This window comes from Hyperolius riggenbachi, chromosome 10 (genome assembly GCF_040937935.1).
Source record: "Hyperolius riggenbachi isolate aHypRig1 chromosome 10, aHypRig1.pri, whole genome shotgun sequence".
Lineage (NCBI taxonomy): Eukaryota > Metazoa > Chordata > Amphibia > Anura > Hyperoliidae > Hyperolius > Hyperolius riggenbachi.
In genome coordinates, this window is record NC_090655.1 from 291,894,931 (window position 1) to 291,911,826 (window position 16,896).

Consider the following 16,896-nt stretch of genomic DNA (forward strand, 5'->3'; position numbering starts at 1 on the left):
GAGCGGCACCCTCCGGCGGTGTTGGATGAGCTGAGCTCGTCCAGACCGCTCAGGTGGTTAATATATTCCAGAGTTTTATTTTATGTTTAACCACTTGAGGACCACAGTGTTAAACCCCCCTAAAGACCAGACCATTTTTCTGTAAATAGGCCACTGTAGCTTTAAGGGCTAGCTGCAGGGCTGCACAGCTCAGCACACAAGTGATTCCCGCCCCCCCCTTCTCTCCCCACCAACAGAGCTCTCTGGTGGTGGGGGTCTGATTGCTTCCCAGTTGTTGGTTTTTTTGTAATCAATATGTATTTTATTATTTTTTCAATAAAATTGCTTATTTTATTTTTTACATTTTTGCTCCCAGGGCACCCTCCCTCCCCCCGCCAGCCAATCAGCGTGATCGGCTTCAGCCTATGACAGCCAATCACTTCCTGCACTACAAAGGGGACAGCTGTGCATTAGATCGCAGCGCTGTACAGCCTAATTAGACGGCGGATTCGCCATCTAACAGTCTCCAAACGGAGATGCGCGCATCAGCACACATGATTTCCTGCTTGCCCCATAGGAAGCCGTTCACATCTATCGGCGTGGAGCACTCCTGGGGCTGCCGCTGCATTCACACCAATCAGCGTGGAGCACTCTTGGGGCTGCCGCTGCATTCACACCAATCAGCGTGGAGCACTCTTGGGGCTGCCGCTGCATTCACACCAATCGGCGTGGAGCACTCTTGGGGCTGCCGCTGCATTCACACCAATCGGCGTGGAGCGGTCCTGGAGCTGCAGCTGCATTCACACCAATCGGCGTTGAGCGGTTCTGGGGCTGCCGCTGCATTCACACCAATCGGCGTTGAGTGGTCCTGGAGCTGCAGCTGCATTCATACCAATCGGCGTGGAGCAGTCCTGGGGCTGCCGCTGCATTCACACCAATCGGCGTGGAGCAGTCCTGGGGCTGCCGCTGCATTCACACCAATCGGCGTGGAGCAGTCCTGGGGCTGCCGCTGCATTCACACCAATCGGCGTGGAGCAGTCGACAAGCAGTAAAATCTACTTTTTAAGTTTTAACTGTTTTATTGTTTTTACTCAATGACACATTAATTGAAGTATGCCAGAGCTAAAATCTATAAACTATTGACCCTTTTTATCTCTTTCCTGCTCTCAGAAGCCATTTTCTGCTAGGAAAGTGTTTTTATAGTTGGAATTTCCTATCAGTGAGGGTCACACTGTAGTCACTTCCTGTCTGAGTCAGGACTGAGTCAGCCACTTACATACCTGATATTTAACTCTTTCAGGCAAAGAAAGAAAAAAAGGAACACAGCCTAGTTATTTGTGTGCTAGGCACTGTACATACCCATGTCTATGTCACCATGTCACATGTCACTTCGGGTATCCTTTAATGGCTGAACCAGTACATTGCAAACAGGGCTTCCAGACCTTATGGAATGTGAAGTCCGCCCCTCTCACCAACCAGGTCAGTTTATATAACAGGAGAGAAGTTTTAATTAGATGCATCCGTGAAGCGAGAGGGATTCAGGAGTTTGTTCCACTCTAGAGCAATGGACTTTTTGGCATAAACAACAGACTAATTCAGTGACCTGCAAACTCGGCCCCCTCCAGCTGTTAAGGAACTACAAGTCCCACACTGCATTGTGGGAGTCTGACAGCCACAGTCATGATTCTTAAAGGCAAATGCATTGTGGGACTTGTAGTTCCATAACAGCTGGAGGGCCGAGTTTGCAGATCACTGGTCTAAATAAATGTTTTTTATTCTTATTCTCCGCACAGTAGAAGAAAGGTTCCAGGTTCCTTTGGCTTTCTATTAAACGCCAAGTAAACTCCCAACAAGCCAATGCCACAACCTGGAAAATGCCTGACATACCCCAGGGACCAACGCCTAAAGGAATAGCAATGCAACTGCTGGAGGAACTGAGAGCGTTTGATAAGGACAACCGAAGAGCAGCAACAATGCACTAAGCAGCAATAATCCAATGTACAGAGCAGCAATAATCCAATGTACTGAGCAGCATGAGAGTCCTTGGGATTCAGTGTAAAATGCTGCCATGTGCATCTAGCAAGAAGTAAAATGGAAAAGAACACCTATGGACAAAACATTTCCCACACTCAGCACAAATGTCTCACAAGCAGGGATGTATGCTCAAAACATTTCCCACACTCAGCACAAATGTCTCACAAGCAGGGATGTATGCTCAAAACATTTCCCACACTCAGCACAAATGTCTCACAAGCAGGGATGTTCATCATGAGTAACCACCAGTGGTTACTCATGATTCAAATTAATATTAATGGCTGCAGGTGCGCGGTGGAGGATACAAAGTGTTAATTACCTATAATTCCGCTGTCTGCCCTGCGTACCAAAGAGGCTACAAACGTCCTATTGGTCGCGTTGCAAGCCTCACACCAGCACACTTCCTCCTTCCGGCTTGAAGGAGGAAGTGCCCGTAGTGAGGCTTGAAGGAGGAAGTGTCCGTAGTGAGGCTTGAAGGAGGAAGTGCCCGTAGTGAGGTTTGAAGGAGGAAGTGCCGTAGTGAGGCTTGAAGGAGGAAGCGTCCGTAGTGAGGCTTGAAGGAGGAAGTGTCCGTAGTGAGGCTTGGAGGAGGTGCCCGTAGTGAGGATGGAAGGAGGAAGTGCCCGTAGTGAGGCTTGAAGGAGGAAGTGTCCGTAGTGAGGCTTGAAGGAGGAAGTGCCCGTAGTGAGGTTTGAAGGAGGAAGTGCCGTAGTGAGGCTTGAAGGAGGAAGTGACCGTAGTGAGGCTTGAAGGAGGAAGTGACCGTAGTGAGGCTTGAAGGAGGAGGTGCCCGCAGTGAGGCTTGAAGGAGGAAGTGCCCGTAGTGAGGCTTGAAGGAGGAAGTGTCCGTAGTGAGGATTGAAGGAGGAGGTGCCCGTAGTGAGGCTTGAAGGAGGAGGTGCCCGCAGTGAGGCTTGAAGGAGGAAGTGCCCGTAGTGAGGCTTGAAGGAGGAAGTGACCGTAGTGAGGCTTGAAGGAGGAAGTGACCGTAGTGAGGCTTGAAGGAGGAAGTGTCCGTAGTGAGGTTTGAAGGAGGAAGTGTCCGTAGTGAGGCTTGAAGGAGGAAGTGCCCGTAGTGAGGCTTGAAGGAGGAAGTGCCCGCAGTGAGGCTTGAAGGAGGAAGTGCCCGTAGTGAGGTTTGAAGGAGGAAGTGTCCGTAGTGAGGCTTGAAGGAGGAAGTGCCCGTAGTGAGGCTTGAAGGAGGAAGTGCCCGCAGTGAGGCTTGAAGGAGGAAGTGCCAGCAGTGAGGCTTGAAGGAGGAAGTGCCCGCAGTGAGGCTTGAAAAAGGAGGTGCCCGTAGTGAGGCTTGAAGGAGGAGGTGCCCGCAGTGAGGCTTGAAGGAGGAGGTGCCCGCAGTAAGGCTTGAAGAAGGAAGTGTCCGTAGTGAGGCTTGGAGGAGGAAGCGCCCGTAGTGAGGCTTGGAGGAGGTGCCCGTAGTGAGGCTTGAAGGAGGAGGTGCCCGCAGTGAGGCTTGAAGGAGGAGGTGCCCGCAGTGAGGCTTGAAGGAGGAGGTGCCCGCAGTGAGGCTTGAAGGAGGAAGTGCCCGTAGTGAGGCTTGGAGGAGGTGCCCGCAGTGAGGCTTGAAGGAGGAGGTGCCCGCAGTGAGGCTTGAAGGAGGAAGTGCCCGTAGTGAGGCTTGAAGGAGGAGGTGCCCGCAGTGAGGCTTGAAGGAGGAGGTGCCCGCAGTGAGGCTTGAAGGAGGAAGTGCCCGTAGTGAGGCTTGGAGGAGGTGCCCGTAGTGAGGCTTGAAGGAGGAGGTGCCCGCAGTGAGGCTTGAAGGAGGAAGTGCCCGTAGTGAGCCTTGAAGAAGGAGGTGCCCGTAGTGAGGCTTGAAGGAGGAGGTGCCCGCAGTGAGGCTTGAAGAAGGAGGTGCCCGTAGTGAGGCTTGAAGGAGGAAGGGCCCATACTGAGGCTTGAAGGAGGAAGTGCCGTAGTGAGGCTTGAAGGAGGAAGTGCCGTAGTGAGGCTTGAAGGAGGAAGTGCCCGTAGTGAGGCTTGAAGGAGGAGGTGCCCGTAGTGAGGCTTGAAGGAGGAGGTGCCCGCAGTGAGGCTTGAAGGAGGAGGTGCCCGTAGTGAGGCTTGAAGGAGGAGGTGCCCGTAGTGAGGCTTGAAGGAGGAAGTGCCCGTAGTGAGGCTTCAAGGAGGAAGTGCCCGTAGTGAGGCTTGAAGGAGGAAGTGCCCGTAGTGAGGCTTGAAGGAGGAAGCGCCCGCAGTGAGGCTTGAAGGAGGAAGTGCCCGCAGTGAGGCTTGAAGGAGGAAGTGCCCGCAGTGAGGCTTCAAGGAGGAAGTGCCCGTAGTGAGGCTTGAAGGAGGAAGCGCCCGCAGTGAGGCTTGAAGGAGGAGGCGCCCGTAGTGAGGCTTGAAGGAGGAAGTGCCCGTAGTGAGGCTTGAAGGAGGAAGTGCCCGTAGTGAGGCTTGAAGGAGGAAGCGCCCGCAGTGAGGCTTGAAGGAGGAAGTGCCCGTAGTGAGGCTTGAAGGAGGAAGTGCCCGCAGTGAGGCTTGAAGGAGGAAGTGCCCGCAGTGAGGCTTGAAGGAGGAAGTGCCCGTAGTGAGGCTTGAAGGAGGAAGTGCCCGCAGTGAGGCTTGAAGGAGGAAGTGTCCGTAGTGAGGCTTGGAGGAGGTGCCCGTAGTGAGGCTTGAAGGAGGAGGTGCCCGTAGTGAGGCTTGAAGGAGTAAGTGTCCGTAGTGAGGCTTGAAGGAGTAAGTGTCCGTAGTGAGGCTTGAAGGAGGAAGTGTCCGTAGTGAGGCTTGAAGGAGGAAGTGCCCGTAGTGAGGCTTGAAGGAGGAAGTGCCCGTAGTGAGGCTTGAAGGAGGAAGTGTCCGTAGTGAGGCTTGAAGGAGGAAGTGTCCGTAGTGAGGCTTGAAGGAGGAAGTGCCCGTAGTGAGGCTTGAAGGAGGAAGTGCCCGCAGTGAGGCTTAAAGGAGGAAGTGCCCGCAGTGAGGCTTAAAGGAGGAAGTGCCCGCAGTGAGGCTTGAAGGAGGAAGTGCCCGTAGTGAGGCTTGAAGGAGGAAGTGCCCGTAGTGAGGCTTGGAGGAGGTGCCCGTAGTGAGGATGGAAGGAGGAGGTGCCCGTAGTGAGGCTTGAAGGAGGAAGTGCCCGTAGTGAGGCTTGAAGGAGGAAGTGTCCGTAGTGAGGCTTCAAGGAGGAAGTGCCCGTAGTGAGGCTTGAAGGAGTAAGTGTCCGTAGTGAGGCTTGAAGGAGTAAGTGTCCGTAGTGAGGCTTGAAGGAGGAAGTGTCCGTAGTGAGGCTTGAAGGAGGAAGTGCCCGTAGTGAGGCTTGAAGGAGGAAGTGCCCGTAGTGAGGCTTGAAGGAGGAAGTGTCCGTAGTGAGGCTTGAAGGAGGAAGTGTCCGTAGTGAGGCTTGAAGGAGGAAGTGCCCGTAGTGAGGCTTGAAGGAGGAAGTGCCCGCAGTGAGGCTTAAAGGAGGAAGTGCCCGCAGTGAGGCTTAAAGGAGGAAGTGCCCGCAGTGAGGCTTGAAGGAGGAAGTGCCCGTAGTGAGGCTTGAAGGAGGAAGTGTCCGTAGTGAGGCTTGAAGGAGGAGGTGTCCGTAGTGAGGCTTGAAGGAGGAGGTGTCCGTAGTGAGGCTTGAAGGAGGAGGTGTCCGTAGTGAGGCTTGAAGGAGGAGGTGTCCGTAGTGAGGCTTGAAGGAGGATGTGTCCGTAGTGAGGCTTGAAGGAGGAAGTGCCCGTAGTGAGGCTTGAAGGAGGAAGTGTCCGTAGTGAGGCTTGAAGGAGGAGGTGCCCGTAGTTAGGCTTGAAGGAGGAAGTGTCCGTAGTGAGGCTTGAAGGAGGGAGTGTCCGTAGTGAGGCTTGGAGGAAGTGCCCGTAGTGAGGATTGAAGGAGGAAGCGCCCGTAGTGAGGCTTGAAGGAGGAAGCGCCAGTAGTGAGGCTTGAAGGAGGAAGCGCCCGCAGTGAGGCTTGAAGGAGGAAGTGCCCGTAGTGAGGCTTGAAGGAGGAAGTGCCCGTAGTGAGGCTTGAAGGAGGAAGTGTCCGTAGTGAGGCTTGAAGGAGGAAGTGTCCGTAGTGAGGATTGAAGGAGGAAGTGCCCGTAGTGAGGCTTGAAGGAGGAAGTGCCCGTAGTGAGGCTTGAAGGAGGAAGTGTCCGTAGTGAGGCTTGAAGGAGGAAGTGTCCGTAGTGAGGCTTGAAGGAGGAAGTGCCCGCAGTGAGGCTTGAAGGAGGAAGTGCCCGCAGTGAGGCTTGAAGGAGGAAGTGCCCGCAGTGAGGCTTGAAGGAGGAAGTGCCCGCAGTGAGGCTTGAAGGAGGAAGTGCCCGCAGTGAGGCTTGAAGGAGGAAGTGCCCGCAGTGAGGCTTGAAGGAGGAAGTGCCCGCAGTGAGGCTTGAAGGAGGAAGTGCCCGCAGTGAGGCTTGAAGGAGGAAGTGTCCGTAGTGAGGCTTGGAGGAGGTGCCCGTAGTGAGGATGGAAGGAGGAGGTGCCCGTAGTGAGGCTTGAAGGAGGAGGTGCCCGTAGTGAGGCTTGAAGGAGGAGGTGCCCGTAGTGAGGCATGAAGGAGGAAGTGTCCGTAGTGAGGCTTGAAGGAGGAAGTGTCCGTAGTGAGGCTTGAAGGAGGAAGTGTCCGTAGTGAGGCTTGAAGGAGGAAGTGCCCGTAGTGAGGCTTGAAGGAGGAAGTGCCCGTAGTGAGGCTTGAAGGAGGAAGTGCCCGTAGTGAGGCTTGAAGGAGGAAGCGCCCGTAGTGAGGCTTGAAGGAGGAAGCGCCCGTAGTGAGGCTTGAAGGAGGAAGCGCCCGTAGTGAGGCTTGAAGGAGGAAGCGCCCGTAGTGAGGCTTGAAGGAGGAAGCGCCAGTAGTGAGGCTTGAAGGAGGAAGCGCCCGCAGTGAGGCTTGAAGGAGGAAGTGCCCGTAGTGAGGCTTGAAGGAGGAAGCGCCCGTAGTGAGGCTTGAAGGAGGAAGTGTCCGTAGTGAGGCTTGAAAGAGGAAGCGCCCGTAGTGAGGCTTGAAAGAGGAAGCGCCCGTAGTGAGGCTTGGAGGAGGAAGTGTCCGTAGTAAGGCTTGGAGGAGGAAGGGCCCGTAGTGAGGCTTGGAGGAGGAAGCGCCCGTAGTGAGGCTTGAAGGAGGAAGCGCCCGTAGTGAGGCTTGAAGGAGGAAGCGCCCGTAGTGAGGCTTGAAGGAGGAAGCGCCCGTAGTGAGGCTTGAAGAAGGAAGCGCCCGTAGTGAGGCTTGAAGGAGGAAGTGTCCGTAGTGAGGTTTGAAGGAGGAAGTGCCCGTAGTGAGGCTTGGAGGAGGAAGTGCCCGTAGTGAGGCTTGGAGGAGGAAGTGCCCGTAGTGAGGCTTGAAGGAGGAAGTGCCCGTAGTGAGGCTTGAAGGAGGAAGTGCCCGTAGTGAGGCTTGAAGGAGGAAGTGCCCGTAGTGAGGTTTGAAGGAGGAAGTGCCCGTAGTGAGGTTTGAAGGAGGAAGTGCCCGTAGTGAGGTTTGAAGGAGGAAGTGCCCGTAGTGAGGCTTGGAGGAGGAAGTGCCCGTAGTGAGGCTTGGAGGAGGAAGTGCCCGTAGTGAGGCTTGAAGGAGGAAGTGCCCGTAGTGAGGCTTGAAGGAGGAAGTGCCCGTAGTGAGGCTTGCAATGCATCCAATAGGACGCTTGAAGCCTCTTCGGAACGAAGGACGGAAAGGAGAATTATGGGTAATTAACATCTTATATCCCCGCCACACACCTGCAGCAATTAATCTTCATTTGAATCACGAGTAATCACTGCTCGTTACTCATGTTTACTCTTGATAAGCATCCCTGCGCACAAGCATTGATTCGTGCTCCAAAACATTTCCCACACTCAGCACATAAATAGAGCTTCTCACCAGTGTGACATCTCATGTCTGTTAAGGTTTCCTTTTTGTCCAAAACATTTCCCACACTCAGCACATGAATAGGGCTTCTCACCAGTGTGACAGCTCTCATGTTTGACAAGGTTTTCTTTCTGTCCAAAACATTTCCCACACTCAGCACACGAATAAGGTTTCTCACCAGTGTGAGATCTGTCATGTATGACAAGTTGCGATTTCTGTCCAAAACATTTCCCACACTCAGCACATGAATAGGGCTTCTCACCAGTGTGAGATCTCTCATGCACGGCAAGCTGTGATTTCTGCCCAAAACATTTCCCACACTCTGCACATGAATAGGGCTTCTCACCAGTGTGAGTTCTCTCATGCACGGCAAGCTGTGATTTCTGCCCAAAACATTTCCCACACTCTGCACATGAATAGGGCTTCTCACCTGTGTGCAATCTCTCATGTCTGTCGAGGTTTTTTTTATGTGCAAAACATTTCCCACATTCAGCACATGAAAACGGCTTCTCACCAGTGTGAGATCGCTCATGTGTGGCAAGCTGCGATTTCTGTCGAAAGCATTTCCCACACTCAGCACATGAATAAGGCTTCTCACCAGTGTGAGATCTCTCATGTTTGACAAGGTTTCCTTTCTCTCCAAAACATTTCCCACACTCAGCACAAGAATAGGGCTTCTCACCGGTGTGAATTCTCATATGAATGACAAGTTGTGATTTCCGTACAAATCCTTTCCAACACATGGAACAGGAATAAGACCCTCCAGCAGGGGGGGAGCTGTGCTGGGTATGAGGCCCCTCAGGGTTAGACAGGTGAGGGGAGTCTGGGGGAATATTTGGGGTCACCAGGATATCTGCAGGAGACTCTTGTCCAGTGACATCATCATCCATTGTACAGTCTGTGGATACAGAGAGACGAGTCTCTGAGAGGTTCCTGATGCCGGGACTCCGCACTGCAAATAGAGAAAAATCATCACTTCCTGTTAGAGAATTCTGAGGGGAGGAGCAATTATCATTAGGGAGGGTCAGTGAGCTGCTGAGAATTCCAAGTTGATGCAAAGTTTATGCAGATTGGAAATGGACCAAATGCAGCAGCTGCAGAGGTTTGCATACAATTTGCACCATCTCAGAGTTATTTGCATGTCACTGACCCTCCCTACAGCTATAGCATTGGCCATACATGGAAAGCAGTAAATTGTAGAGCTTGATGAGACAATGGCAGCAATGTGTTACTCCTGTGACAACAGACCTCTATGTACTTATAGCAAGAGATCTGTGTTATGTTTGTAGAGCAATGTGGTGTCACTTACACATTCTTATTACCATTGTATCCTCGTGTCACTCATATGCCCCTTGTAATGTCCCTTTATCTCTCTCTTGTCCCCAATTGTGCAAATAAAGATATTGTGACGTTACACAACACTAAATTACAGGAGCTGCGAGGTGGAGGAATTATCTATTTATGTCATGGAGATCCCATAGAGATCCCAAACCACTAATACTGCTGTAGCTGGATATACATACATACATATATACTCCTATATATACACAGTATAGCCGTATCTCTCCTCCCATCCTTCTGTCCAATGAGGAACCAAACTGCTGCACACTGCAGCTCCTATTGGACAGGAGATCAGTGGGGGTGGGGAAGGGGTGTGGCTAGAAATCACTGGACCACCCTATAAAACTTGGGATACCCCCTCCACCTTTGTAACAAACCTGTCGGGACCTGATTTTTATTGTATGAATTGATTAGTGATGTCCACAAAGTTGTGCTTCGTCTTCCTCTATCAGTGCCCCGCATGCCCCTCCCCCCACACACATGTATTTCAGTGACTCCTCCGTACCTGTGTGAAAGCCCCCTGGAATGCCTCCTGTGGGAGTGCCAGGCTTTCTACACCCTTTAAAGGAAACCTTATTTTTGTAGTTATTGGAGTGAGCATATGATACCTCCCCCAAAGCATCACTGTTAAATATGCAAATCATCCATTTGTTGTCCCTGAAATCAAATCACACTTCCAGAACTGCTGGAATGCAAAGATGTGCCCTCTTGTTTTAGCTTTCAGGGACAACAAAGGCACAATTTTCATATTCAGCAGTGGTGCATTGTGGGAGACATCATAGATTTACTCTATCCTGTATAATCACAAATACCTTCTGTGTTATGAAGGCAAGTTTCTCTTTTGCATAGCATTTTAGTAAGAGGGCGTGTTGGTCCTTTGTAGCCCCTTACACACTCCTGGGAGTTGTCAGCAAGGCTTGGTGTGCAGAGGCGCCAGAGTAGAATAAAAATGTTTAAAAAAAAGTCTAAAAGAGGGGGATGTTCAGGTGGACTTACCTCCCTCAAAAATATAGAACTCAATTGAGTCACAATATATCAATACAAAAAACGTTTTATGTAACTCCACTTAGTGCAACGCGTTTCGCAGGCGTGATCCTGCTTCATCAGGCAAACAGGAGTATAACTATAAAACAAACTATACAAACAAACTATAGTTATACTCCTGTTTGCCTGATGAAGCAGGACCACACCTGCGAAACGCGTTGCACTAAGTGGAGTTACATAAAACGTTTTTTGTATTGATATATTGTGACTCAATTGAGTTCTATATTTTTGAGGGAGATAAGTCCACCTGAACACCTGAAACCTCTTTTAGACGTTTTTAAACCTTTTTATTCTACTCTGGTGCCTCTGTACACCAAGCCTTGCTGAAATCTTGACTCCACCCTCGGTGGAGGGGTGCTACCCAGTTTCCTATCTACAGAGAGCGACATCTTAATAACCTGAGTGGGGTCAGGTTCTAATACTCCCCACCTGCACTTGAAGTGGTTGCCTATGGGTAACCCATGTTTGTGAGTATTTCTAAATATTTTGCTTTAAACCACAACCAAGTTAACAATACTACACCATATTGGGCTCTCGATTTCTCTTTTTTCTTCCAAGCTCCTGGGAGTTGTGATTCACCATGAGCTTGCTGGGTAATCTGTAAATGTGAGCTGGAGTAACAGGAGGACAGCGGATGTGATGTAACACGTGCTGTGACTTCCTGTCCTTGTCATGGCTATCTATGCCACGCCTGATTTCTGTCACTGCGATGGGCACAGCATACATCTCTACACTACTGATGGACGAACATCGCGGATGAACGTTCACAGACTATTCACAAACCGAATGTTACCGGGGGACCCCACTGACTTTACTGGCAGGTGAACTGCAAAATCCTTCAGGGCATATTTAAGGCCACAATTTATTTTCAAAAGGTGTCAAAACTGTCCAAAAACCCTGGGCAGTGGCATGGCAGAGGGGATCATTGGCAACATTTACCTCCAAACATATGTATTTTACACAGAGGATTTTTTATGTGTAAACACAAGAACGGTTTTTTTTTTAGACTGGCCGCTGTGTTTCCCTGCTTAAAAATTGTTTTTTGCAGCCACTGTAGCCGAGGCTTTAAATATTTGGCATATTCCTGCCTAATTTTTAAAGTACACTGCAGTCACACAATATGCTGCCTGTGCAGTGTGGGCCTAACACTGGACTACAGGCTCCACAGTGATGTGGAAGGCTTTGTGTGATAACGTCAGGTGACACAACATGTTTACAGTGCAATACAGTCACTCAGTCACTTTATTTTAGCACAGTGACGGGCTGCAACAGCCACACACTACACTATACTAAACAGGAGATGTATATAAGCTACACAGCAAACCACAAACAACAACAACAGAAAATAACAGCAGGATCAGGATTTTTGGGGTCCCTAGTTGGTGATCTGCAAGGAGCAGAACACCTATGGAAGCAGCTACACAGCACTGAATAACACAGAACACTGTCAGCAAGCTATCTCTCTGTCCCTCAATCAGCAGCACAGCTCTCCCTACACTGACTGAAGGCACACAGCTACACAGCACTGAATAACACAGAACACTGTCAGCAAGCTATCTCTCTGTCCCTCAGTCTGCAGCACAGCTCTCCCTACACTGACTCCAAGCACACAGCTACACAACACTGAATAACACAGAACACTGTCAGCAAGCTATCTCTCTGTCCCTCAATCAGCAGCACAGCTCCCCCTACACTGACTAAAGGCACACAGCTACACAGCACTGAATAACACAGAACACTGTCAGCAAGCTATCGCTCTGTCCCTCAATCAGCAGCACAGCTCTCCCTACACTGACTGAAGGCACACAGCTACACAGCACTGAATACCACTGAACACTGTCAGCAAGCTATCTCTCTGTCCCTCAATCAGCAGCACAGCTCCCCCTACACTGACTAAAGGCACACAGCTACACTGCACTGAATAACACAGAACACTGTCAGCAAGCTTTCTCTCTGTCCCTCAATCACCAGCACAGCTCTAACTACACTGACTGAAGGCACACAGCTACACAGCACTGAATAACACAGAACAATGTCAGCAAGCTCTCTCTCTGTCCCTCAGTCAGCAGCACAGCTCTCCCTACACTGACTCCAGGCACACAGCTACACAGCACTGAACACCACAGAACACTGTCAGCAAGCTATCTCTCTGTCCCCCAATCAGCAGCACAGCTCCCCTACACTGACTCCAGGCACACAGCTACACAGCACTGAATAACACAGAACACTGCCAGCAATCTATCTCTCTGTCCCTCAATCACCAGCACAGCTCTCCCTACACTGACTCCAGGCACACAGCTACACAGCACTGAATAACACAGAACACTGTCAGCAAGCTTTCTCTCTGTCCCTCAATCACCAGCACAGCTCCCCCTACACTGACTGAAGGCACACAGCTACACAGCACTGAATAACACTGAACACTGTCAGCAAGCTATCTCTCTGTCCCTCAGTCAGCAGCACAGCTCTCCCTACACTGACTGAAGGCACACAGCACTGAATAACACAGAACACTGTCAGCAAGCTTTCTCTCTGTCCCTCAATCACCAGCACAGCTCCCCCTACACTGACTGAAGGCACACAGCTACACAGCACTGAATAACACAGAACACTGTCAGCAAGCTATCTCTCTGTCCCCCAATCAGCAGCACAGCTCTCCCTACACTGATTGAAGGCACACAGCTACACTGCACGGAATAACACAGAACACTCTCAGCAAGCTATCTCTCTGTCCCTCAATCAGCAGCACAGCTCTCCCTACACTGACTGAAGGCACACAGCTACACAGCACTGAATAACACAGAACACTGTCAGCAAGCTTTCTCTCTGTCCCTCAATCACCAGCACAGCTCTCCCTACACTGACTCCAGGCACACAGCTACACAGCACTGAATAACACAGAACACGGTCAGCAAGCTTTCTCTCTGTCCCTCAATCACCAGCACAGCTCTAACTACACTGACTGAAGGCACACAGCTACACAGCACTGAACAACACAGAACAATGTCAGCAAGCTATCTCTCTGTCCCCCAATCAGCAGCACAGCTCCCCCTACACTGACTCCAGGCACACAGCTACACAGCACTGAATAACACAGAACACTGTCAGCAACCTATCTCTCTGACCCTCAGTCAGCAGCACAGCTCCCCCTACACTGACTCCAGGCACACAGCTACACAGCACAGAACACCACAGAACACTGTCAGCAAGCTATCTCTCTGTCCCTCAATCAGCAGCACAGCTCTCCCTACACTGACTCCAGGCACACAGCTACACAGCACTGAATAACACAGAACACTGTCAGCAAGCTATCTCTCTGTCCCTCAATCAGCAGCACAGCTCTCCCTACACTGACTCCAGGCACACAGCTACACAGCACTGAACACCACAGAACACTGTCAGCAAGCTATCTCTCTGTCCCCGAATCACCAGCATAGCTCTCCCTACACTGACTGAAGGCACACAGCTACACGGCACTGAATAACACAGAACACTGTCAGCAAGCTATCTCTCTGTCTCTCAATCAGCAGCACAGCTCCCCCTACACTGACTGAAGGCACACAGCTACACAGCACTGAATAACACAGAACAAAGTCAGAAAGCTATCTCCCTGTCCCTCAATCAGCAGCACAGCTCTCCCTACACTGACTGAAGGCACACAGCAATGAATAACACAGAACACTGTCAGCAAGCTATATCTCTGTCCCTCAGTCAGCAGCACAGCTCTCCCTACACTGACTCCAGACACACAGCACTGAATAACACAGAACACTGTCAGCAAGCTATCTCTCTGTCCCCGAATCAGCAGCACAGCTCTCCCTACACTGACTGAAGGCACACAGCTACACAGCACTGAATACCACTGAACACTGTCAGCAAGCTATCTCTCTGTCCCTCAGTCAGCAGCACAGCTCCCCCTACACTGACTGAAGGCACACAGCTACACAGCACTGAATAACACAGAACACTGTCAGCAAGCTATCTCTCTGTCCCCCAATCAGCAGCACAGCTCCCCTACACTGACTCCAGGAACACAGCTACACAGCACTGAATAACACAGAACACTGCCAGCAATCTATCTCTCTGTCCCTCAATCACCAGCACAGCTCTCCCTACACTGACTCCAGGCACACAGCTACACAGCACTGAATAACACAGAACAATGTCAGCAAGCTATCTCTCTGTCCCTCAATCAGCAGCACAGCTCTCCCTACACTGACTGAAGGCACACAGCTACACAGCACTGAATAACACAGAACACTGTCAGCAAGCTATCTCTCTGTCCCCGAATCAGCAGCACAGCTCTCCCTACACTTACTGAAGGCACACAGCTACACAGCACTGACTAACACAGAACACTATCAGCAAGCTATCTCTCTGTCCCCCAATCAGCAGCACAGCTCTCCCTACACTGACTGAAAGCACACTGCTACACAGCACTGAATAACACAGAACACTGTCAGCAAGCTATCGCTCTGTCCCTCAATCAGCAGCACATCTTTCCCTACACGGACTGAAGGCACACAGCTACACAGCACTGAATAACACAGAACACTGTCAGCAAGCTATCTCTCTGTCCCTCAATCAGCAGCACAGCCTCCCCTACACTGACTGAAGGCACACAGCTACACAGCACTGAATAACACAGAACACTGTCTGCAAGCTATCTCTCTGTCCCTCAATCAGCAGCACAGCTCCCCCTACACTGACTGAAGGCACACAGCTACACAGCACTGAATAACACAGAACACTGTCAGCAAGCTATCTCTCTGTCCCTCAATCAGCAGCACAGCTCTCCCTACACTGACTGAAGACACACAGCTACACAGCATGAATAACACTGAACACTGTCAGCAAGCTATCTCTCTGTCCCCCCATCAGCAGCACAGCTCCCCCTACACTGACTCCAGGCACACAGCTACACAGCACTGAATAACACAGAACACTGTCAGCAAGCTATCTCTCTGTCCCTCAATCAGCAGCACAGCTCTCCCTACACTGACTCCAGGCACACAGCTACACAGCACTGAATAACACAGAACACTGTCAGCAAGCTATCTCTCTGTCCCTCAATCAGCAGCACAGCTCTCCCTACACTGACTCCAGGCACACAGCTACACAGCACTGAATAACACAGAACACTGTCTGCAAGCTATCTCTCTGTCCCTCAATCAGCAGCACAGCTCCCCCTACACTGACTGAAGGCACACAGCTACACAGCACTGAATAACGCAGAACACTGTCAGCAAGCTATCTCTCTGTCCCTCAATCAGCAGCACAGCTCTCCCTACACTGACTGAAGACACACAGCTACACAGCACTGAATAACACTGAACACTGTCAGCAAGCTATCTCTCTGTCCCCCCATCAGCAGCACAGCTCCCCCTACACTGACTCCAGGCACACAGCTACACAGCACTGAATAACACAGAACACTGTCAGCAAGCTATCTCTCTGTCCCTCAATCAGCAGCACAGCTCTCCCTACACTGACTCCAGGCACACAGCTACACAGCACTGAATAACACAGAACACTGTCAGCAAGCTATCTCTCTGTCCCTCAATCAGCAGCACAGCTCTCCCTACACTGACTCCAGGCACACAGCTACACAGCACTGAATAACACAGAACACTGTCAGCAAGCTATCTCTCTGTCCCTCAATCAGCAGCACAGCTCTCCCTACACTGACTCCAGGCACACAGCTACACAGCACTGAATAACAGAGAACACTGTCAGCAAGCTATCTCTCTGTCCCTCAATCAGCAGCACAGCTCTCCCTACACTGACTCCAGGCACACAGCTACACAGCACTGAATAACACAGAACACTGTCAGCAAGCTATCTCTCTGTCCCTCAATCAGCAGCACAGCTCTCCCTACACTGACTCCAGGCACACAGCTACACAGCACTGAATAACACAGAACACTGTCAGCAAGCTATCTCTCTGTCCCTCAATCAGCAGCACAGCTCTCCCTACACTGACTCCAGGCACACAGCTACACAGCACTGAATAACACTGAACACTGTCAGCAAGCTATCTCTCTGTCCCTCAATCAGCAGCACAGCTCTCCCTACACTGACTCCAGGCACACAGCTACACAGCACTGAATAACACTGAACACTGTCAGCAAGCTATCTCTCTGTCCCTCAATCAGCAGCACAGCTCTCCCTACACTGACTCCAGCCTGACTATAAAATGGCTGCCAGATTAATTTCTTTTACAGGCGTGTGTAGCCCATAACAATACTTATTTGGCTGTCCTGCCCCACCTGACTTGGGGGAAATACAATGAGCATAAAGCTTGCAGTAAATACAAATGGCAAATGTTTGCTATGAATTGTCCACAGATGTGACCTGCAGGCCATCACTAGTCAGAACTTGCTTAGCACAGGATTTTTTGACATGTCCATTCGCTGGTTTCAGGTTTAGTGAGAGCCTTACCGCTTCTTCCTGTGTCCCAGTGGCTGGTTACCGGAGCAACTACAAATGCTTTGAAATGTGAAGGCAAAGCCTGCCATACTGATGTGATGGGAGGAGTCAGGCAGTGGGTGCAGGGCAGAAAAGCAAGCCTGACATACTGAGGTGATGGGAGGAGTCAGGCAGTGGGTGCAGGGTAGTAAAGCAAGGCTGATATACCGAGGTGATGGGGGAAGTCAGTCAGTGGGTGCAGGGCACTACAGCAATTCTGACATATTGAGGTGATGG

The 16,896-nt window shown here is 50.9% G+C and overlaps 1 protein-coding gene across 1 annotated transcript in view; it reads right to left on the reverse strand.

Annotated features, from left to right (window-relative positions):
* Positions 1–7,696: 7,696 nt before the first annotated feature.
* LOC137537301 (zinc finger protein 585A-like) overlaps positions 7,697–16,896 on the reverse strand; it is a 116,890-nt gene continuing 107,690 nt past the window's right edge. The window contains exon 12 of the mRNA XM_068259377.1: positions 7,697–8,747. Within this exon, the coding sequence (XP_068115478.1) occupies positions 7,815–8,747 (933 nt within the window). The 3' untranslated portion in view covers positions 7,697–7,814. The remainder of the gene's footprint in view (positions 8,748–16,896) is intronic.